Raw genomic sequence first — 23,915 nt, forward strand, 5'->3', positions numbered from 1 at the left:
GTGCAAAGTATTTATGCCACACATTAGCTTTGCAATGGGGTAATTATGATTTTTAAACATGCAGTGTCACTGCGAAAATAGACCTGGAGAGGTGAAATTTGCACTTTAATCAAAACGCTCCAATACACCTTAGTATTACAACCATTTGAACTGTGAAACTTTCTGTAACCACTAGGTGGTAGTATGCATCACACAATAACACCAAGCAAACAGATAAAGTGTATTTTGTATGCTATGGAAAGATGATTTCAAGCTTCAGTAAATTTTATAGAATATTTAACCTGAAATGTCAGCAAAGTTTACTAAGGGATTCTGTGCACTTTTGCACTTTTCTGACAATCTAATTGAGCTAGATGGAAAAGTTCATAACTTCTACTTGTAAAATTTCACTTAAAATATGGGAATATAATTCAATTTTTCATGGTGCATTAAAAAAATATTGTAGAGAGCAGGTTCTCATTTTATAATAATAAGCACCTTTGCATTGCACCACTTCCAGTAATGGGTAGCAAGAACAAGAGTGATGTTACTCTTAAAGGGGTAGTTCAACTTTTAGTATGTTATAAAATGACCTGTGTGTCCTCTCAGTATGTCCAGGCCAACACATGCATGTAGGTGCATGACAGGCTGTTTCTAGGCCTGCATATGAAAGCCCACTTCTGGCTAAAGACTTCAGCTGGTTTTCACTTTTTTTTATCCTTTTTTTCTTTTCTTTTAACCTTTCTGTAGAGGCCCTCTCCCATTTGTCTTCTCTTATTCAAATGTCTGCCCAATTAAACCAGAACTAGATTGTTGCCAAAAATTCCAAACTCGTAAATAAAATGCTGAATGATTTACAAACCATAAAAAAATTAAGTCCTAACTGCAAATTGTCTCAGAATATCATATCAGTATCATACAGATACCCCTTTAAAGAAGAGCGATGTGTCATTAAGTGATTACATTTCTGTTTTCCTTCCCATTTAGAAATTGGAGGCCATGGTAGCAAATCATGTCCTGACTTCCCAGAAGTGGCTTGAAGTCTACCTAGAACAAGAGAAGCAAATGAAAATGTTCAAAACCTGCCGGACTATGCAGGAGATTTTCAACCAACACAGAAGCACCTATCCAGGTTTGGTGTACAGAAGGATTCCCATTCCAGATTTCTGTGCTCCCAGGGAACAGGTAGGTTCCAGCTGTTAAAACTGATAGGTTATAGAAACAATCAAAGGACTTGGAATGTTTAAAATGTGCTGAATTATGATAGATAAAATACAGCCTGACCATAAGAGCTCACAGGTGATTATTTCAGAAGACCATTTTTTAGTCAAGCCATGAGTTTGTGTGTGTTTTTTTTTTGCAGGATTTTGACATGCTTCTGCAGTCCATGAAAAGCACGCTGGCAGAGGACTCCAGTGCAGCCTTTGTATTTAACTGTCATGGCGGCAAAGGAAGGACGACTACTGCTATGGTTATCGCTGTACTCACCCTCTGGCATTTTAATGTAAGTTTTTTAGCTTAGTTTCCTGATATATTTTCTATACTTGTGACAAAATCTCAAAACTATAAGCAAACTTTATTTAGTTTGATTTGTGTTTGTGTAACTGTGCAGTTATTATGTTGTATAATTGATCTACATATTTGTGTTTGTTGATATGAGTGGAATCTACCATACAAGATGTTATTAGGGTTAGGGATGATTTAAAAAAAAACAAAAAAACACCATTGCACTGATTCTGGCTTTTTTACTTTTGAATCTACATTTACTGCTGTTTACTAGACACTTTCCTTGTTATTTTTCATTCCATTTCACCTTTATATGTTCCCTAGAGGGCTACTTACCCAGCAATTTTTACATTTTCCATCTGGATTTGTGAGTTTATTGTTGTTTTTCTTTACTTTATTTCCCCAAACTTCTAGGAAGGAAATTACCCATAGACAGTACAGAAAGGTTAAATTACATATATCTCCTCTCTTAATCCCGCAATGAACATCTCTAGCTTTAATTATAACTGTATGCACATTAACTATTCAAGTGAATGGTTGTGTTTACCGAAAGCTGGTGATCACAAAGATCAGTTGAAGGAGGAAATAATTTATCTCCTCTAAATGCTCGGTATAGTAAAATGACACTATTTTTGGTTTGGCCATACAGTTAGGTGGTTTTCCTTCTGCTGTGTCATGGTGCACTTTTTCCTGGCTTCCTTATGCATAGCATAGGGGTTATACTTGAAACACAGAAAGAAATCGCCAGCGACTAGCTGTTAGAAGCACCCTTGTGCTAGTGAATGGTCTAACCCAGGGGTGTCCAACCCATGGACCGAGGGCCGCATGCGGCCCAGGATGGATATGAATGCGAACCAGCTTGTACTTCCACCAGTCCAGGAAAGGCAGGTAAGCATTCTTCAGCGGCATTGCCCGCTATGATAGGGCTATATGCAGCGCCTACATTTGTGAGCAACTTTTTTCAAGAATGAACACTCTAAGAGTAAAATCAGAACCAAATTATCTAAAGAGCACCTTGAGAATTCACTGAGAATTGCAATTACTTCCATTCAACCAGATATTGATACATTAGTTTCTCAAACACAATGTCAAAAACCTCACTAGGTTTATGATACCCTCTTTTCTTTTACTTTTACAATAAAATAAATCAAAAGCTAGCGTTAGTGTTTGTGTGTATTTTGAGTGTGGCCCCAGAAAATTTTTCTTCTTCCAATGTGGCCCAGGGAAGCCAAAAGTTTGGACACCCCTGGTCTAACCCACATTCTGGAGTTGACCAGATATACTTGTTATTGGGAGCAGAGAATATAAAGAAGTAAGTGATATGTGGCTAATTCAGGGCAGAAAGATGCATTCTACCTTCTATCCCAAGTCTGAGGGAGCTACTGAGTGAACACAGTGTTAACCAGCATGTGTACCCCCAAATCACAAACTTAGTGTGATTAAGGAGCATAAATTATAAAAAGGGTTAAAGGATGCTGTGCTTGTGTGTAGAGATCCCCAAAAGCAAGCAAAAAAAATCTCCTTATATTTATTATCATTTATTGGAATATACGATTATTCGCGTCATTATAGTTCCTTGTCCAGGCATAAAGCACACTATCACCATGTGAATTAACAGAAGTAGCATATGCTTTTCCTACAGATTTATTTAGGCCCTCTGCTCATATTTGTGAATCTGATGGAAAAGTAAGCAGAGGCAGATTTTAGTGGACTAGCCTAGCAGGTAGGGTGCTTGGAGGGGGCTAAGAATTTTGCATATTGTAAATCATGGGTGCAAAAAGGGTTGGTGTTTCATACAATCAGCCCAACTGGTTATTGCACTAGTACTCTCATTTGGCATACAGCCTCCTGTGTTTGCATTTGGCCTTTATCACAGCAGAAACACAGCAGAAAAGTAGCACAATGTGGCCATGAAAAAAGGGAGACAACAAAGAGACATTGTCCTTGCAGTTGCCAAATAGTGAACCTAGTAGAGCAGGCGTGTCCAGCACTCTTCATGGATGTGAAGTACATAAACTGGTATTGATCCCTTTGAAGTCTCTGGAAATGTGATACACCCAAAAAAGAGTTAATCCCCAAGTTTGCACTTAACATGACTGTTGTGTGACTCATGTTCCCAGTGGCTTCCAGTGGTGTGTTTTGGCTAGTGTTTCTGTGCATTACCTGCACCAGCATTTAGGACTTCTTTGTATACATGAGTGTTCGGCTTCGGGACTTTGATCTTCGGATAGATCTAACAAAACTATCTGCCAACCAACCTCTTTATGTTTATTGCAGAGCATTCCTGAAATGACTGAGGATGAAATTGTAAGTGTGCCAGATGCCAAATACACCAAGGGAGAGTTTGAGGTAAAACATTTTTATTACATTTTATAGCTTTTAAACTGGAGTGTCAAACTCACAGCACTCCATCTGTTCAGATTTACAGTTACCAGCATCTGTAGCTAGCCAGTTGCTGGAATATTTCACATGCCTCTTTTTTTTTATTGAAGTTAAAGGGCAACTAAACTCAACATTGTGGACATATATTGTCAGTATGTATTAATACAGTGCAACTGACCAGACTGATCAGCAGCTTTGTGCTCCCCACAGGCTTCCATAGCACAATTCCACCGAGGGTGTGCTGTACTGGAGTGATGCTCCAATTATACAACCAGAACAGAAAATTATCTGTGAGCCTGTAAAAGTGTATAGAAAATGGAACATCAGCTGCCAAACTTAGTTTTAATAAGACTGGGAATCAGACCTGAAAAGAAAATCCTGCGCTTTTACAAGATTTTAGCTGCTTTTAAAAATACATGTTTCTGTTGTGTAATTTCCACTTATGATAATCCAAGTATCCAAGTGAGTATATAAAATGAGCATTGCATCTCTTATCAGATTACTGGAAGCCATTGCATGCAGCATAAATTGCAGCTACAGGAAGGTTAAACTCCTTGCATGACACTGATAGCTGCCCTGAATATCTCTTATCTCTTAATCATACAGTGTTGCCTTTTGTACAAGAAGAATTAATCCCTTTAAAGTATATAGACATCCTTGCAATGCGTTGTGTTATTAAAAAAAATTATCCTGTTAACAATTTTTGGAGCTAAACATATTTTCTACTGTTCTTTCTGCTCCAGTTAAATTCAATGTCTACAAACATCATTTCTTTCCACAGAAATATTCCATGAAGGGTACTTCATGTATTTGATTTTAATTTGTTGATTTTAAGTACAGAGAGCCTACTTCATTGTATAAATTCACTAATGGCATGCCTGAGGGGCTTGACCTGCTTATTCAATCATAAAAATTTGTTTTATGATTTTTTGTGCCTTTGGCTCCCTAAACCCTTAGGTTTGAGGTTTCTGTATTATTTGATGAATCCACATGCTCAGCATATTCTAATGCTGGGGCTCTACACGTAGCGTTTTGTACACATGGTATTATACTTCGGTCTGTATTTTTCTGATTACACTAGTTCTACAAATATCTATTGCCATCTTTTTTTAAAGGGATAGTTCACCTTTAAATTCATTTTTTAGTATTTTATAACATTTCTTATTCTTAGCAACTTAGTTGATCTTAATTTTTTTATTACATTTTATAATTTGTTTGCCTTCTACTGGCCCAGCTTTCAAAAGTGGTTACTGACACTAGCAGCTAAAAATTTTTACTGTGATGCTACAATTTAATTGCTATTGTTACTTAAGTTTCTATTCAGGCCTTCCTCTGTTCATACATCAGTGTCTTATTCAAACCACTGCCTTGTTGCTTGGATAAATAGAATTATAGCAACCAGGTAGCTGCTGAAATTCTAAACTGGAGAGCTGCTGAAAAAAAACATACACAATTATTAGAAAAAAACAGATATTCTGGCAAAATATGTCAGAATATCACTGCCTAACTGTCGCGATGAACTACCCTTTAACTTGTGTCAGTAGTATTAAAATCAATTTGGGTGTTGCTGTGAGCTTAGGTTCAGTTACAAATGTATTAATACTTTGTCTTCCCCCTTGAAAGGAAATGTCCAGAACTGGTTTACATAATATATTCTCTGAGCCTGAAATAGTCCTTGTAAATCCTCAGCCTCAGTTTCTGCTTTCGTGGCAGGATGTACATTGTATATGTTCCGAACATCATCTCCAGTACAGTGTACCCAGACTGCAGTCCTGGTTGCCTGGAATTTGTCATCAAAACCTGTGTCTGTAAAATAAAACGTTATATTTTGTCACCACTGTGACTTAAAGTGACCATGTTATCTGGGAGTCAATTATTTCGTTAGTTAATAAACAGGAAGAATCAGTTACTTAGGGGCCTACTTATTATGCTGTGCAAAACAAAATTTGGCAGAAAAATGGTGTAAAAAGCTGTGTAAAATAAATGGCGAACTTATCAAGGTGTGTGATATTTTATGCCAAGCGAATGCCAGATTTTCCACCCTTATTTTCCACTGCTTCAGATCTTTGTAAGTAAGTTCCGGTGGAAGTTGCTCAAAGAAAAATTGCATTAAAGAATTCTACAGTTTTTTTACACCACATAATAAATATTTTCCTTAAATGAGAACTCAACCCCTTATTAAAAAAAACCCTACCCCGCTACCCTACATAGACCCCCCCCCTCCTCCCCCCAGCCTAGCTGCTACCACGGGCAAATGCGCCTAACTCTTTACTTACCGCTCGGTGCAGGTTCTGTCCAGCAGAGTTCATGGCAGCCATCTTCCAGCTCTACGGTAATCTTCTAAATGAGATCGGCGCTTCGGTAATTTCCGTGACTTTCGGCACATGCGCAGTTGTCGCTAAATAGAAAATTGCTCCATCTGCGCATGTGCCAATACTTCACCTTATTCAAGAAGCTTACCGAAGAGAAGAAGATGGCTGCCGTGAACTCCGCTAGACAGAATCTGCACGGAGAGGTGAGTAAAGAGTTAGGGGCATTTGCCCGGGATAGCAGCTAGGCTGGGGGGATGAGGGAGGGGGGTCTATGTAGGGTAGGGTTTTTTTTTTTAAATTTACGTTGAATTCTCCTTTGATGTATATTTTTGACAAACTTTTCAAACTCTGTAGATTTAAAGATTCCAGGCCTATTAGAGGTCATATACTTTACGCATATGTCAAAAATAGTATGCCAGCATGTATACTTTTATGATCTAAGTATACTTTAGCTGGAAAATATAAGGTATACCGTATGTGCTGAAAAAGTCTACCTCCGCTTATACTCGGGTCAGCGGTACCCGACCCGAGTAGCTGAGATTGCAGTCACTTTTAATCATTCCTATACCAACAGTTCACTTGGGGAGAGACTGTAATATCCCACAATGCCCTCTGTTGGTTATATGAAAGAATAACAGTGACAGCAATATCACACAGCACCCTCTGTTGGTTATATGAAAGAATAACAGTGCGCCCTCTGTTGGTTATATGAAAGAATAACAGTTACTGCAAAATCACACAGCGCCATCTGTTGGTTGTATGAAAGAATAACAGTGCGCCCTCTGTTGGTTATATGAAAGATTAACAGTGACTGCAATATCACACAGCACCCTCTGTTGGTTATATTAAAGAATAACAGTGACTGCAATATCACACAGCACCCTCTGTTGGTTATATGAAAGAATAACAGTGCGCCCTCTGTTGGTTATAAGAAAGAGTAACAGTGACTGCAATATAACACAGCACCCTCTGTTGGTTATATGAAAGAATAACAGTGACTGCAATATCACACAGCGCCATCTGTTGGTTATATGGAAGAATAACAGTGACTGCAATATCACACAGCACCCTCTGTTGGTTATATGAAAGAATAACAGTGCGCCCTCTGTTGGTTATATGAAAGAATAACAGTGACTGCAAAATCACACAGCGCCATCTGTTGGTTGTATGAAAGAATAACAGTGCGCCCTCTGTTGGTTATATGAAAGATTAACAGTGACTGCAATATCACACAGCACCCTCTGTTGGTTATATTAAAGAATAACAGTGACTGCAATATCACACAGCACCCTCTGTTGGTTATATGAAAGAATAACAGTGCGCCCTCTGTTGGTTATATGAAAGAATAACAGTGACTGCAATATCACACAGCACCCTCTGTTGGTTATATGAAAGAATAACAGTGACTGCAATATCACACAGCGCCATCTGTTGGTTATATGGAAGAATAACAGTGACTGCAATATCACACAGTGCCCTCTGTTGGTTATATGAAAGATTAACAGTGACTGCAATATCACACAGCGCCCTCTGTTGGTTATATGAAAGAATAACAGTGACTGCAATATCACACAGCGCCCTCTGTTGGTTATACGAAAGATTAACAGTGATGGCAATATCAAACAGCACCCTCTGCAAATGGTAGTGGGACAGTGGGACAATGCACACAGTAATCCGTTTGGCAATTCTCTGTCACCATCAACTTTGCAAAGAAGTCCGGTTGATCGCTGGGGGGGGTTGCTTTGGCAGAATGTGCGCTGCTGGGAGACAGGGCTGTAGTTGTGTCTAGGCTTATACTAGAGTCAATAAGTTTTCCCAGTTTTCGTAGGTAAAATTAGGTACCTCGGCTTATACTCGGGTCGGCTTATACTCGAGTATATACGGTAGTTGCTCTTTTAAAGTAATGCCTTTAGAATCTCTCTGATATACTCTATATTTTGTGATTGACCTGTACCTAAATGTAGGGGGCATATAAGATTGTAACCCCAATAGAGGGTAAGTGAAAGTTATAGTGTTACATACATACAGTGGTGATCCAGGGGCTGTTTCAGTTTGATTTCGAAAGAAATGTGTATCCTTCTGCCATATATTGAAGACTGCTTTAGTTATTTTCAACCTCCTCTGGATCAACTAGCTACTCTGTAGGAATTATTATTAAGTGAAACTTTGAACATGGAACTTTTATCAGTCTCCATTATTATGTCGATTCACATATTTGTTTCTGATTTCTGTAGGTTGTGATGAAGATTGTCCAGCTTTTGCCAGACGGGCACAAAATGAAGAAGGAAGTAGACATGGCTCTTGACAGTGTTAGTGAAACCATGACTCCTATGCATTATCACTTGCGAGAAATCATTATTTGCACCTACAGACAGGTGAGTAAATGTGTTTGCGGAAAGATTACATTAATACGCATAACATTATACGTGCACTTACATAAAGTGACACTTTCGAACAAAATGCTCTCCAAGGTTATGAACTTGTCTTTTGAAGAATTTATAGAAACCATTTTGAAAGAGCTTTTAGTTTAGTGGTTAGTTGTTCATTGTTCTGGAAAAACACACCTAATTGTTTCTGGAAGCTGTAGTTCAGAATAGGGAAACTTTTTACTGTGATTGGAAACAACCCACTTATATCACTAAAATTTTTAATATGTTAAAGTATACGGTAAAGGAGAAGGAAAGATTAAAACTAAGTAAGCTTTATCAGAAAGGCCTAAATGAATACACTAGTAAACCCTCAAAGTAATGCTGCTTTAAATCCTTTGTCAAAAGAAACACAACATTTCTTTCCTTCTATTGTGTACACATGGGCTTGTGTATCAGACTTCCTTCTTTCAGCTTAAACTGCCAGGGCTCAGGCTTGAGCATGCTCAGTTTGCTCCTCCCTCCCTCCTCCCCTCCCTGCTGTAACTGAGCTCAGAGCTATGAGCGAGCAGGGAGAGACTCAGGCAAGAAGTGATGTAACAGCAAGCTAATATGGCAGCTGCTATCCTAAACAAACAGAGGCAGTGTCTAGAGCTGTTTACACAGGTATGGAAAAGCATTCTAAAGAATAAAAATGGTGTTCTAGCTTGCACTGTTTTGTCAATAAAGTGCCTTCGTAGCTTTCCTTGCCTTGCTGTAAATCTGGAACAGAAATTCACAGTGCAGTCACAACTAACTTGTACATTGCAGTCAGGTAAGCAAAGTAGTTGCATAAGGTAGTACGATGTCCCTATAACTGTGCTGATATTGTATATGCTCCCAGTAATATTTTTATGGGTCTTCAGTTTTACTTTTGCCATCTTCTTGCAGCTCCAAAATACCTGTGTTTATTTTGAAAATGAATATCTAAGTGCATTTGTTTAGGTAAGACATTGATTTCCTGACCTAGAGACACTGACATCATTTCTTTTACTTGGCTCCGGCAAGTGGTTTATTCATTGGTAGCAGTAAATATCACAGGTGTTCTCTAGTTACCCAATGCGTATGTTTGAACTATGTAATGTGTTTATATAGAAGTGATGTTAATACTACGAGAACTTGGAAAACGGGTGGTCATTTCTTTATGTTTCTGTGTTTTTGCTTACCTTTCTTCCTTTTTGGAATTAAGATGGCCATAGAAAACACAGATGGGTTTGGTCTTATTTCAGCCTTACAGCCTTTGCAATTGTGCATTTATTGACCCGTCAGCAGTCCGTTTATGCAGACTGTCGGATTTCAGTTATTTTCGGACATATATTATTCTTCACTCTGTATACATATAAGGTGTAGGCAGGTCTGGATTTGGAAATTGGAAGTAAGAGGTAGCTCAATGGCAGTTGTCAATTCATAAGGCTAACCAGGTTGGACCCTAATTTACAGTTATCCTAGAGATTTTTCCCATAGGCTGCACAGGTAGATCTTAAAACAATGTCAGCATTAGTTTTCCACAACTCTGATGCCAAAATGAAGTGTATAGCCTGCAAGCAAACTAAGAAAAAAGAAATAAAACTTACAATGTTACAGCAAATCAATCATTGAGCCAGGATATTTACGTATTAACTTTGATTATAGTTTCTCTTTACGATATATATTATTTTACAGCTCCTTGTGCTTTTGTAATAGATTTGTCAGAATATATAAATAAATCTGATCTCCCATACCCAATTACAAAAGTAAAATGAGCAACCTTGGAATTGGTTTTCCTTCTGTGCACGATTTCTGTTAGATACATTCAGCATTGCTATAAGACATTCATATATAGTGTATTGCATCATATTGTATGCTCCTAGATGTATTTATATTTGGAAAATCATTAAACATTTTTAAAAGAAAAAAAACGGTTCTTTGGATTGCTATGTTACTGTTTGCCTAATGTAACTGTTTACTCATTAATGTCCTTGTGGGCTGATGGCACCGTTTTAACTCAGGCCAATCCACACAATATGGAAGCACCTGTCCAAAATATGCAGGATGACTAATGTTTCTGGGCCGATCATGAAATCTCTCTCATATCTTGCACTTGACGTGCCAAGTGAAAAGTAGGCAGGTGGCTTGGAACAACTTAAGCTAAAGATACCCTGTAAAAATCTGCCAGTTTAGGTTTCATGAATGGCTGCTTCTGGTTTACTGACAGCTGTTCCATGCAAATGAGAGGAAATCTGGCAGCACATGCCATTATGAATGGAATGACATGAATTGCTTTACACCTACAAAGACAGTAACGTCTGCAAATAATTAAGTAAGCAAGGCCTTAATGGAGAACTAGCATCTATAAGAATGTGTGCCCCAATACCTTTTAGCATCATTGTATTAATACTCCAACCTCTAGTCTTTACTAATGTTTGGGTGGAGCAGCACTGCTATGCAAGGTTTATGCTCCCTTTAAGGAATTATGCTAAATACCAGTAGTAGTCTTTTCAGAAATATGTAAAATATTCATATTTCTGAGTAGAATATAATCAGGGATTCACCGAATCCACTATTTTGGATTCGGATACCGAACCGAATCCTAATTTGCATATGCAAACTAGGGATGGGAAGGGTAAAATATGTTTTTTACTTCCTTGTTTTGTGACACGTGATTTCCCTCCCAGACCCTAATTTGCATATGCAAATTAGGATTCAGATTCAGTTCGGCTTCTCAGAAGGATCGGCAGAATCCGAATCCTGCTGAAAAAGGCCGAATCCTGGATTCGGTGCATCCCTAAATATAATGAGCCTGGTCACACAAGGGAACGCTTTCCATACATTCATCGAGTGTTCCCAAATCCGATCATTTAGATGTTGTGCAATTTGTTTACACACATGGATGATCAAATTGCACTGATCTGATTATTGTAAAATACAGCATTACACTGTTCTGTCTGGTTGATGACCCCCATATGCGTAATATTGGGGTAACATTTAACACTGCTCTTGTACTTGTTCAAAGACCCCAATACCCTCACTGGCAGATGTTATTTGATCAAAATATAATTTTTACATACTTATATTTTTACATTTGCAAGGCCACCATCAGTAATCACAGGGCCCCATAGTATTAAGTTAACAGAGCCCTCCACAAAGGTGGTTCGAATTATTAACCCATTGGTCATGTGGGCACCCTGGCTGGTGGGACCAGCCAACAAGCAAAAAGGGGGCCCCAATGTACAAAAAAAGAATATGCCCCTAGCATGGATTGTACACTCCCCAGTTATGCCCACGACTCAACCAAACACTGTCCCACCTCTCCCACAAGAATCACTACTTTCACTACCCATGAACCATGCTTTTCCATTTTGGGCTTCCTCCTGCCATGGGCCCATGACTGCAGTACCCTGGCCTGTTCCCTCTTACATAGTTAGTTACATAGTTAAATCGGGTTGAAAAAAGACAAAGCCCATTAAGTTCAACCCCTCCAAATGAAAACCCAGCATCCATACATACACCCCTCCAAACTTTCACATAAATTGTATATATCCATATCTATACTAACTATAGAGTTTAGTATCACAATAGCCTTTGATACTCTGTCCAAGAAATCATCTAAGTCACTATTAAAAGCATAAACAGACTCAGCCATCTTGATGGTGTTTCTGTCTATGGGACATGTTTACTAACATTGGAGATACATATCTGGCAACCAATCAGCAATTATATTTAACCCTTTAAGTGCCACAGAACGTAGAATCTACGTTCTGTGGATCAAAGGACCAAAGTTCCACAGATCGTAGATTCTACGTTCTGCAGCACTTCCGGGTTTGCGAGCGGAGGAGCGGCTGTTAGAGCCGCTCGCTCCGCTCCTTCACGATCCCCTGCCCCTAGACAACGAGCAGAGCAGGGGATCGTGTGGCCCCTGGGGCGCGATCGCCCAGGGGCCCCAAAGCAGCAGCAGGGACGCGTTTCCTAGGCGTCCTGCTGCTGCCTGCGCTGCACTTCCGCCCAGCTCCGCCCCCACATGGCTGCTGACCGTTGGAGCTGGAGATCTGCTGCGTGGGACCCATTATCAACGATCTGCAGCATCTACCCCAGGTAAGTGTGACATTTACACACACAAAAACACACAAACACACCAACACACACTTATTACAGTAATATACACTTACATTCACACTTACACACACTCACACATAGATTTTTGGGGATTGGGGGGGTCACACACACTCACAGCACCCATGTACACTTGCACACGCGCACACGTGCAAATAACATGCAATTTACCCGTTGTGCACACGCATATGTACATATATGGCTTTGTGGCTTTTTTTTTTTTTTCTTATCGCATCGTCTCTTTTTGGGCTAAAAAAAATGTTTTATTGCCGTTCCGAATAGCGTATTCGCTAACCGTACTGTGCAATAGCTTTTGTATGTTATTTTGGTGGTTATATTGCAATTTTGGGTATTTTGGTGCATTTTTAGCCATTTTATTGAATTTTTAGCCATTTTATTGCATTTTCAGCTTTGCATTTGTGTTGTTCACTTGTTTCTGTCCGTATAATTGATTTGGCCCAGCTAAAATATTCAAACGGTAATTCTGGTGGCCGATTACACTAGTGTGAAAAAAAAAGCATTGATTTTTGTGGTTTTATTAGTTTTTGGTGATTTATTTGCATTTCACACTGTTCTGTGTTATTTTGTTTTGCCTATGTAAATGTTATCTACTATATATCCATTTGTGGGTCTCTGTGCGCCACATAGTTTGGTATATCTATGCATATTGGGCATCAAAGTGTTCAGTAGACCCCTGTCGTTCATATCTAGGATGTTTTATGCTGATACGTTACGAAATGTGGGGCATATAATGGGGTAAAATTCAAGCTTTGTGACGATTTTCAGAAATTTGATAAAAACAGTTATGTTCAGCATTGCTTTGCAGTTTGGCAGTTTGCAGTAGAAACACTTATTTACCCATTTTGGATTCGTCAGAATGTGTACTTTCTGAAAATATATGGTTTTCTGGGGTCTCTGTACTGTTAGGGGGGGTCTAATGTCGCATAATACACACACCAGGTGCTTATATTGCAGCAGCCAGCGCGTCAGCTGTGAAAATGTATATACATATTGTCATTTGGGGGTCTCTGTGCGCCACATAGTTTGGTATATCTATGCATATTGGGCATCAAAGTGTTCAGTAGACCCCTGGCGCTCATATTTAGGATGTTTTATGCTGATAAGCTACGAAATGTGGGGCATATAATGGGGTAAAATTCAAGCTTTGTGACGATTTTCAGAAATTTGATAAAAACCGTTATGTTCAGCAGTTTGGCAGTTTGCAGTAGAAACACTTATTTACCCATATTGGATTCGTCAAAATGTGTACTTTCTGAAAATATATGGTTTTCTGGGGTCTCTGTACTGTTAGGTGGTCTAATGTCGCATAATACACACACCGGGTGGTTATATTGCAGCAGCCAGCGTGTCAGCCGTGAAAATGTCTATACATATTGTCATTTGGGGGTCTCTGTGCGCCACATAGTTTGGTATATCTATGCATATTGGGCATCAAAGTGTTCAGTAGACCCCATGCACTCATATTTAGGATGTTTTATGCTGATAAGTTATGAAATGTGGGGCATATAATGGGGTAAATTTCAAGCTTTGTGACGATTTTCTGAAATTTGATAAAAACCATTACGTTCAGCATTGCTTTGCAGTTTGACAGTTTGCAGTAGGAACACATATTTACCCATATTGGATTCATCAGAATGTGTACTTTCTGAAAATATATGGTTTTCTGGGGTCTCTGTACTGTTAGGGGGGTCTAATGTCGCATATTACACACACCGGGTGCTTATATTGCAGCAGCCAGTGCGCGTCAGCCGTGAAAATGTATATACACTATTGTCATTTGGGGGTCTCTGTGCGCCACATAGTTTGGTATATCTATGCATATTGGGCATCAAAGTGTTCAGTAGACCCCTGGCGTTCATATTCAGGATGTTTTATGCTGATAAGTTACGAAATGTGGGGCATATAATGGGGTAAAATTCAAGCTTTGTGACGATTTTCAGAAATTTGATAAAAACCGTTATGTTCAGCATTGCTTTGCAGTTTGGCAGTTTGCAGTAGAAACACATATTTACCCATATTGGATTCGTCCCCACATGGCTGCTGACCGTTGGAGCTGGAGATCTGCTGCGTGGGACCCATTATCAACGATCTGCAGCATCTACCCCAGGTAAGTGTGACATTTACACACACAAAAACACACAAACACACCAACACACACTTATTACAGTAATATACACTTACATTCACACTTACACACACTCACACATAGATTTTTGGGGATTGGGGGGGTCACACACACTCACAGCACCCATGTACACTTGCACACGCGCACACGTGCAAATAACATGCAATTTACCCGTTGTGCACACGCATATGTACATATATGGCTTTGTGGCTTTTTTTTTTTTTCTTATCGCATCGTCTCTTTTTGGGCTAAAAAAAATGTTTTATTGCCGTTCCGAATAGCGTATTCGCTAACCGTACTGTGCAATAGCTTTTGTATGTTATTTTGGTGGTTATATTGCAATTTTGGGTATTTTGGTGCATTTTTAGCCATTTTATTGAATTTTTAGCCATTTTATTGCATTTTCAGCTTTGCATTTGTGTTGTTCACTTGTTTCTGTCCGTATAATTGATTTGGCCCAGCTAAAATATTCAAACGGTAATTCTGGTGGCCGATTACACTAGTGTGAAAAAAAAAGCATTGATTTTTGTGGTTTTATTAGTTTTTGGTGATTTATTTGCATTTCACACTGTTCTGTGTTATTTTGTTTTGCCTATGTAAATGTTATCTACTATATATCCATTTGTGGGTCTCTGTGCGCCACATAGTTTGGTATATCTATGCATATTGGGCATCAAAGTGTTCAGTAGACCCCTGTCGTTCATATCTAGGATGTTTTATGCTGATACGTTACGAAATGTGGGGCATATAATGGGGTAAAATTCAAGCTTTGTGACGATTTTCAGAAATTTGATAAAAACAGTTATGTTCAGCATTGCTTTGCAGTTTGGCAGTTTGCAGTAGAAACACTTATTTACCCATTTTGGATTCGTCAGAATGTGTACTTTCTGAAAATATATGGTTTTCTGGGGTCTCTGTACTGTTAGGGGGGGTCTAATGTCGCATAATACACACACCAGGTGCTTATATTGCAGCAGCCAGCACGTCAGCTGTGAAAATGTATATACATATTGTCATTTGGGGGTCTCTGTGCGCCACATAGTTTGGTATATCTATGCATATTGGGCATCAAAGTGTTCAGTAGACCCCTGGCGCTCATATTTAGGATGTTTTATGCTGATAAGCTACGAAATGTGGGGCATATAATGGGGTAAAATTCAAGCTTTGTGACGATTTTCAGAAATTTGATAAAAACCGTTATGTTCAGCAGTTTGGCAGTTTGCAGTAGAAACACTTATTTACCCATATTGGATTCGTCAAAATGTGTACTTTCTGAAAATATATGGTTTTCTGGGGTCTCTGTACTGTTAGGTGGTCTAATGTCGCATAATACACACACCGGGTGGTTATATTGCAGCAGCCAGCGTGTCAGCCGTGAAAATGTCTATACATATTGTCATTTGGGGGTCTCTGTGCGCCACATAGTTTGGTATATCTATGCATATTGGGCATCAAAGTGTTCAGTAGACCCCATGCACTCATATTTAGGATGTTTTATGCTGATAAGTTATGAAATGTGGGGCATATAATGGGGTAAATTTCAAGCTTTGTGACGATTTTCTGAAATTTGATAAAAACCATTACGTTCAGCATTGCTTTGCAGTTTGCAGTAGGAACACATATTTACCCATATTGGATTCATCAGAATGTGTACTTTCTGAAAATATATGGTTTTCTGGGGTCTCTGTACTGTTAGGGGGGTCTAATGTCGCATATTACACACACCGGGTGCTTATATTGCAGCAGCCAGTGCGCGTCAGCCGTGAAAATGTATATACACTATTGTCATTTGGGGGTCTCTGTGCGCCACATAGTTTGGTATATCTATGCATATTGGGCATCAAAGTGTTCAGTAGACCCCTGGCGTTCATATTCAGGATGTTTTATGCTGATAAGTTACGAAATGTGGGGCATATAATGGGGTAAAATTCAAGCTTTGTGACGATTTTCAGAAATTTGATAAAAACCGTTATGTTCAGCATTGCTTTGCAGTTTGGCAGTTTGCAGTAGAAACACATATTTACCCATATTGGATTCGTCCCCACATGGCTGCTGACCGTTGGAGCTGGAGATCTGCTGCGTGGGACCCATTATCAACGATCTGCAGCATCTACCCCAGGTAAGTGTGACATTTACACACACAAAAACACACAAACACACCAACACACACTTATTACAGTAATATACACTTACATTCACACTTACACACACTCACACATAGATTTTTGGGGATTGGGGGGGTCACACACACTCACAGCACCCATGTACACTTGCACACGCGCACACGTGCAAATAACATGCAATTTACCCGTTGTGCACACGCATATGTACATATATGGCTTTGTGGCTTTTTTTTTTTTTTCTTATCGCATCGTCTCTTTTTGGGCTAAAAAAAATGTTTTATTGCCGTTCCGAATAGCGTATTCGCTAACCGTACTGTGCAATAGCTTTTGTATGTTATTTTGGTGGTTATATTGCAATTTTGGGTATTTTGGTGCATTTTTAGCCATTTTATTGAATTTTTAGCCATTTTATTGCATTTTCAGCTTTGCATTTGTGTTGTTCACTTGTTTCTGTCCGTATAATTGATTTGGCCCAGCTAAAATATTCAAACGGTAATTCTGGTGGCCGATTACACTAGTGTGAAAAAAAAAGCATTGATTTTTGTGGTTTTATTAGTTTTTGGTGATTTATTTGCATTTCACACTGTTCTGTGTTATTTTGTTTTGCCTATGTAAATGTTATCTACTATATATCCATTTGTGGGTCTCTGTGCGCCACATAGTTTGGTATATCTATGCATATTGGGCATCAAAGTGTTCAGTAGACCCCTGTCGTTCATATCTAGGATGTTTTATGCTGATACGTTACGAAATGTGGGGCATATAATGGGGTAAAATTCAAGCTTTGTGACGATTTTCAGAAATTTGATAAAAACAGTTATGTTCAGCATTGCTTTGCAGTTTGGCAGTTTGCAGTAGAAACACTTATTTACCCATTTTGGATTCGTCAGAATGTGTACTTTCTGAAAATATATGGTTTTCTGGGGTCTCTGTACTGTTAGGGGGGGTCTAATGTCGCATAATACACACACCAGGTGCTTATATTGCAGCAGCCAGCGCGTCAGCTGTGAAAATGTATATACATATTGTCATTTGGGGGTCTCTGTGCGCCACATAGTTTGGTATATCTATGCATATTGGGCATCAAAGTGTTCAGTAGACCCCTGGCGCTCATATTTAGGATGTTTTATGCTGATAAGCTACGAAATGTGGGGCATATAATGGGGTAAAATTCAAGCTTTGTGACGATTTTCAGAAATTTGATAAAAACCGTTATGTTCAGCAGTTTGGCAGTTTGCAGTAGAAACACTTATTTACCCATATTGGATTCGTCAAAATGTGTACTTTCTGAAAATATATGGTTTTCTGGGGTCTCTGTACTGTTAGGTGGTCTAATGTCGCATAATACACACACCGGGTGGTTATATTGCAGCAGCCAGCGTGTCAGCCGTGAAAATGTCTATACATATTGTCATTTGGGGGTCTCTGTGCGCCACATAGTTTGGTATATCTATGCATATTGGGCATCAAAGTGTTCAGTAGACCCCATGCACTCATATTTAGGATGTTTTATGCTGATAAGTTATGAAATGTGGGGCATATAATGGGGTAAATTTCAAGCTTTGTGACGATTTTCTGAAATTTGATAAAAACCATTACGTTCAGCATTGCTTTGCAGTTTGACAGTTTGCAGTAGGAACACATATTTACCCATATTGGATTCATCAGAATGTGTACTTTCTGAAAATATATGGTTTTCTGGGGTCTCTGTACTGTTAGGGGGGTCTAATGTCGCATATTACACACACCGGGTGCTTATATTGCAGCAGCCAGTGCGCGTCAGCCGTGAAAATGTATATACACTATTGTCATTTGGGGGTCTCTGTGCGCCACATAGTTTGGTATATCTATGCATATTGGGCATCAAAGTGTTCAGTAGACCCCTGGCGTTCATATTCAGGATGTTTTATGCTGATAAGTTACGAAATGTGGGGCATATAATGGGGTAAAATTCAAGCTTTGTGACGATTTTCAGAAATTTGATAAAAACCGTTATGTTCAGCATTGCTTTGCAGTTTGGCAGTTTGCAGTAGAAACACATATTTACCCATATTGGATTCGTCAGAATGTGTACTTTCTGAAAATATATGGTTTTCTGGGGTCTCTGTACTGTTAGGTGGTCTAATGTCGCATAATACACACACCGGGTGGTTATATTGCAGCAGCCAGCGCGTCAGCCGTGAAAATGTCTATACATATTGTCATTTGGGGGTCTCTGTGCGCCACATAGTTTGGTATATCTATGCACATTGGGCATCAAACTGTTTAGTAGACCCCTATGTTTATATTTAGGATGCTTTATGCTGGTAATGATACATGGACAATACGATGCTGGAAAGTTGAAGCTTTGAGGCAATTTTCAGAATATTTTACCAAAACCGCCAAATTTGGCAAAGCCTTGCGACTCAGTAGTTTGGGGCAGAAAGGCATGGGTACCCATTTTAGATTCTGTATAATGTGTACTTTCCAAAAATATATGGGTTTGGGGGGTAAACATATATTTCTGTGTTTTTACCCCACAAAAATGCAGTCAATGTGTTGATTTTTCATTAGCTGAAGTTACCCACAGGACAATTTGTATGCGCTAACTTCATTTTGGGGCCTCTAAATGCCATATACTTTGGTAAACCTATGCACAGTGGGCACCAAACTGTTTGGAGGACCCCTGGCAATCACAATTTGGGTGCTTTTTTGTGTTACGTAATGATACATGGGCGATATGATGCTGGAAAGTTGAAGCATTGAGGCAATTTTCAGATATTTCACAAAAACCATCAATTTTGGGAAAGCCTTGTGACTCAGTAGTTTGGAGCAATAAGGCATGGGTACCCATTTTAGATTCTGTAGAATGTGTACTTTCCAAAAATGTATGGGTTTGGGGGGTAAACATATATTTCTGTGTTTTTACCCCACAAAAATGCAGTCAATGTGTTGATTTTTCATTAGATGAAGTTACCCACAGGACTATTTGTATGCGCTAACTTCATTTTGGGGCCTCTAACTGCCAGATACTTTGGTACACCTATGAACAATGGCCACCAAACTGTTCGGAGGAACCCTGGCAATCATATTTAGGGTGCTTTTTTTTGGTGCGTAACGATACATGGGTGATATGGTGCTGAGAAGTTGAAGCTTTGAGGCAATTTTCAGATATTTCACCAAAACTGACAATTGTGGGAAAGCCTTGCGACTCAGTAGTTTGGATCAGAAAGGCATGGGTACCCATTTTAGATTCGGTAGAATGTGTACTTTCCAAAAATATATGGGTTTGGGGGGTAAACATATATTTCTGTGTTTTTACCCCACAAAAATGCAGTCAATGTGTTGATTTTTCATTAGATGGTTACCCACAGGACTATTTGTATGCGCTAACTTCATTTTGGGGCCTCTAACTGACAGATACTTTGGTACACCTATGAACAATGGCCACCAAACTGTTCGGAGGAACCCTGGCAATCATATTTAGGGTGCTTTTTTTTGGTGCGTAACGATACATGGGTGATATGGTGCTGAGAAGTTGAAGCTTTGAGGCAATTTTCAGATATTTCACCAAAACCGACAATTGTGGGAAAGCCTTGCGACTCAGTAGTTTGGAGCAGAAAGGCATGGGTACCCATTTTAGATTTGGTAGAATGTGTATTTTCCAAAAATATATGGGTTTGGGGGGTAAATATATATTTCTGTGTTTTTACCCCACAAAAATGCAGTCAATGTGTTGATTTTTCATTAGCTGAAGTTACCCACTGGACTGTTTGTATGTGCTAACTTCATTTTGGGGCCTCTAAATGCTAGATACTTTGGTAAACCTATGAACAATGGCCACCAAACTGTTCAGAGGAACCCTGGCAATCATATTTAGGGTGCTTTTTCTTGGTGCATAACGATACATGGGTGATATGGTGCTGAGAAGTTGAAGCTTTGAGGCAATTTTCAGATATTTCACCAAAACCGACAATTGTGGGAAAGCCTTGCGACTCAGTAGTTTGGAGCAGAAAGGCATGGGTACCCATTTTAGATTCTGTAGAATGTGTACTTTCCAAAAATATATGGGTTTTGGGGGGTAAACATATATTTCTGTGTTTTTACCCCACAAAAATGCATTCAATGTGTTGATTTTTCATTAGATGAAGTTACCCACAGGACAATTTGTATGCGCTAACTTCATTTTGGGGCCTCTAAATGCCAGATACTTTGGTAAACCTATGCACAATGGGCACCAAACTGTTTGGAGGACCCCTGGCAATCACAATTTGGGTGCTTTTTTGTGATACATAACGATACATGGGTGATATGGTGCTGGGAAGTTGAAGGTTTGAGGCAATTTTCAGATATTTCACCAAAACCGACAATTTTGGGAAAGCCTTGCGACTCAGTAGTTTGGAGCAGAAAGGTATGGGTACCCATTTTAGATTCAGTAGAATGTGTACTTTCCAAAAATGTATGGGTTTGGGGGGTAAACATATATTTCTGTGTTTTTACCCCACAAAAATGCAGTCAATGTGTTGATTTCTCATTAGATGAAGTTACCCACAGGACTATTTGTATGCGCTAACTTCATTTTGAGGCCTCTAACTGCCAGATACTTTGGTAAACCTATGAACAATGGCCACCAAACTGTTTGGAGGAACCCTGGCAATCATATTTAGGGTGTTTTTTCTTGGTGCGTAACGATACATGGGTGATATGGTGCTGAGAAGTTGAAGCTTTGAGGAAATTTTCAGATATTTCACCAAAACCGACAATTGTGGGAAAGCCTTGCGACTCAGTAGTTTGGACCAGAAAGGCATGGGTACCCATTTTAGATTCGGTAGAATGTGTACTTCCCAAAAATATATGGGTTTTGGGGGGTAAACATATATTTCTGTGTTTTTACCCCACAAAAATGCAGTCAATGTGTTGATTTTTCATTAGCTGAAGTTACCCACGGGACTGTTTGTATGCGCTAACTTCATTTTGGGGCCTCTAAATGCCAGATACTTTGGTAAACTTATGAACAATGGCCACCAAAATGTTCAGAGGAACCCTGGCAATCATATTTAGGGTGCTTTTTCTTAGTACGTAATGATACATGGGTGATATGGTGCTGGGAAGTTGAAGGTTTGAGGCAATTTTCAGATATTTCAGCAAAACCGACAATTTTGGGAAAGCCTTGCGACTCAGTAGTTTGGAGCAGAAAGGCATGGGTACCCATTTTAGATTCTGTAGAATGTGTACTTTCCAAAAATATATGGGTTTGGGGGGTAAATATATATTTCTGTGTTTTTACCCCACAAAAAATGCAGTCAATGTGTTGATTTCTCAGTAGCTGAAGTAAAGTCCTGAACAATTTGGATGTGCTAACTACATATTGGTGTCTCTAAATGCCAGATACTTTGGTAAACCTATGCATAATGGGTATCAAACTGTTCAGTGGACCCCTGGCAATCTTATTGCTGGTGCTTTTTCTTGGTACCTAATATAGTTTGGGATATGCGGAGCAGCAAAATAAAACCTTTGAAATGATTTTTCAAAATTTTGAATTTTATTTTGAAAAACCGCTATGTTCAGACAAGCTTTTCTGTTTGGTAGTTGGGAGTAGAGAGACATAGTTACCCATTTTGTAATCGGCAGAATGTGTACTTTTCAAAAATGTATGGTTTTCTGGGGTAAACCTATGGTTTCAGGATTTTTTGCCTTGGAATCTAAAGCATGCCGTTTTCTGCCTTAGTGCTTTCAAAATTCAGTAATATACTGCCGGGAGTTTTTGCTGTACAGAAGTCCTAAATCTCCCTAAAACTATACATATCTGGTATTGGCACGTTCAAGAGACATAAGGCTTTCCAAATCAGTTGGATTTTTCATCTGTAAAATGAAATATTTTTCTGGTATAAATTGATATACGATGAAAAATGGTAATTTTTCTTTTTTTTTTGGTATTTAGCACTATAAATTTTTTTGCACAGGTGGAAATACATGAAAACTCAGGCAGATTTAGAAAGCTCAGTTTCTACCGAAAAAAACAATGTATAGTTTTCCTAGGTAAACTATAGGTTTCCCCTCAGAAAATGCCCCTAAAGTGAGAGAGCACAAAATGCTTAAAAACGGCTGGCATTTCGCGTAACCAAAATGTGAAATTCTGCTGGCACTTAAAGGGTTAAGCAGCCACCTATAAGTTATAAAACCAAAACAAAGATCTGATTGTTTGCTTTGGGCAACATCTCTAGAAATATCTTCATATATTTATATCCAATGTTAGTAAACATGCCCGTATGTATGGAGGGATTGCATTATATTGCTTTCGATTATAGCAAGTTATATATTGTAGCAGTTTTTAATATGCTAGCGGTTTTCTGCCATTCTGTCTTTAATTCAGGGAACTCAAATCGGTGCTTTCAAGTCTCTGGCATGCCCTTATCTGCTTGAGCAAAGGAAGGAAAAAGATGGCCCTTGTCATTCTGGTCCTTTAACTTTTCCTCCCTGCAACCTGAACAACTGCTCTATGATAGTAAAGCCCTTATTCTTTCACCAGTTACTGGCGGTCTGATCACAGTCCTTTGCAGACCTCTAATTCCGATAAAAAGCCTGATGTACGTCTAGGATACAATGAGGCATTATTTCCTTTATTACATCCGTTCCTCATTTGGCTCTGCTTCTTTCCTTGTAGATCACATATACCAGAGATATCATGTCTCAAAGGTAAATGGGAAACAAACCGGTTTAGCAAAGTGAGCTCTGACTGGCTCACATTGTAAGAGTCCACTGAGGTTATGTATGGCTTAGTAATATTTTGAATGGGATACACTCACACCCTCCTGTTGATTAAGTTCTATTATCCGAGTGTTCCGGTAGATTATTTTCAGTGCACCTATTAACTCATTTCCTATTCAGCCCCTTGTTTGACTTTTACTTATTGTATCATACGCAGAGGTCTTGTGAATATAATATTTTGTATTTACAGAGAGTCCTGATCTTTGAGTTTTAGCAAAGAATGTAC

General features: G+C 39.0%; 1 protein-coding gene across 4 annotated transcripts in view; it reads left to right on the plus strand.

The window, feature by feature from the left end:
• The window catches only part of pald1.L (phosphatase domain containing paladin 1 L homeolog), a 180,495-nt gene that overhangs the window by 96,884 nt on the left and 59,696 nt on the right, over positions 1 to 23,915 (plus strand). For 3 of the 4 annotated variants that reach the window (XM_041568824.1, XM_041568825.1, XM_041568826.1), the window contains exons 15-18: positions 967 to 1,164; positions 1,343 to 1,483; positions 3,763 to 3,834; positions 8,414 to 8,554. In XM_041568824.1, coding sequence (XP_041424758.1) covers positions 967 to 1,164; positions 1,343 to 1,483; positions 3,763 to 3,834; positions 8,414 to 8,554 — 552 coding nt within the window. Of the gene's footprint in view, positions 1 to 966; positions 1,165 to 1,342; positions 1,484 to 3,762; positions 3,835 to 4,077; positions 5,721 to 8,413; positions 8,555 to 23,915 lie in introns of those variants that run through there. The other variant, XM_041568827.1, reaches the window with a different exon arrangement.

This window comes from Xenopus laevis, chromosome 7L (genome assembly GCF_017654675.1).
Source record: "Xenopus laevis strain J_2021 chromosome 7L, Xenopus_laevis_v10.1, whole genome shotgun sequence".
Taxonomy (NCBI): Eukaryota; Metazoa; Chordata; class Amphibia; order Anura; family Pipidae; genus Xenopus; species Xenopus laevis.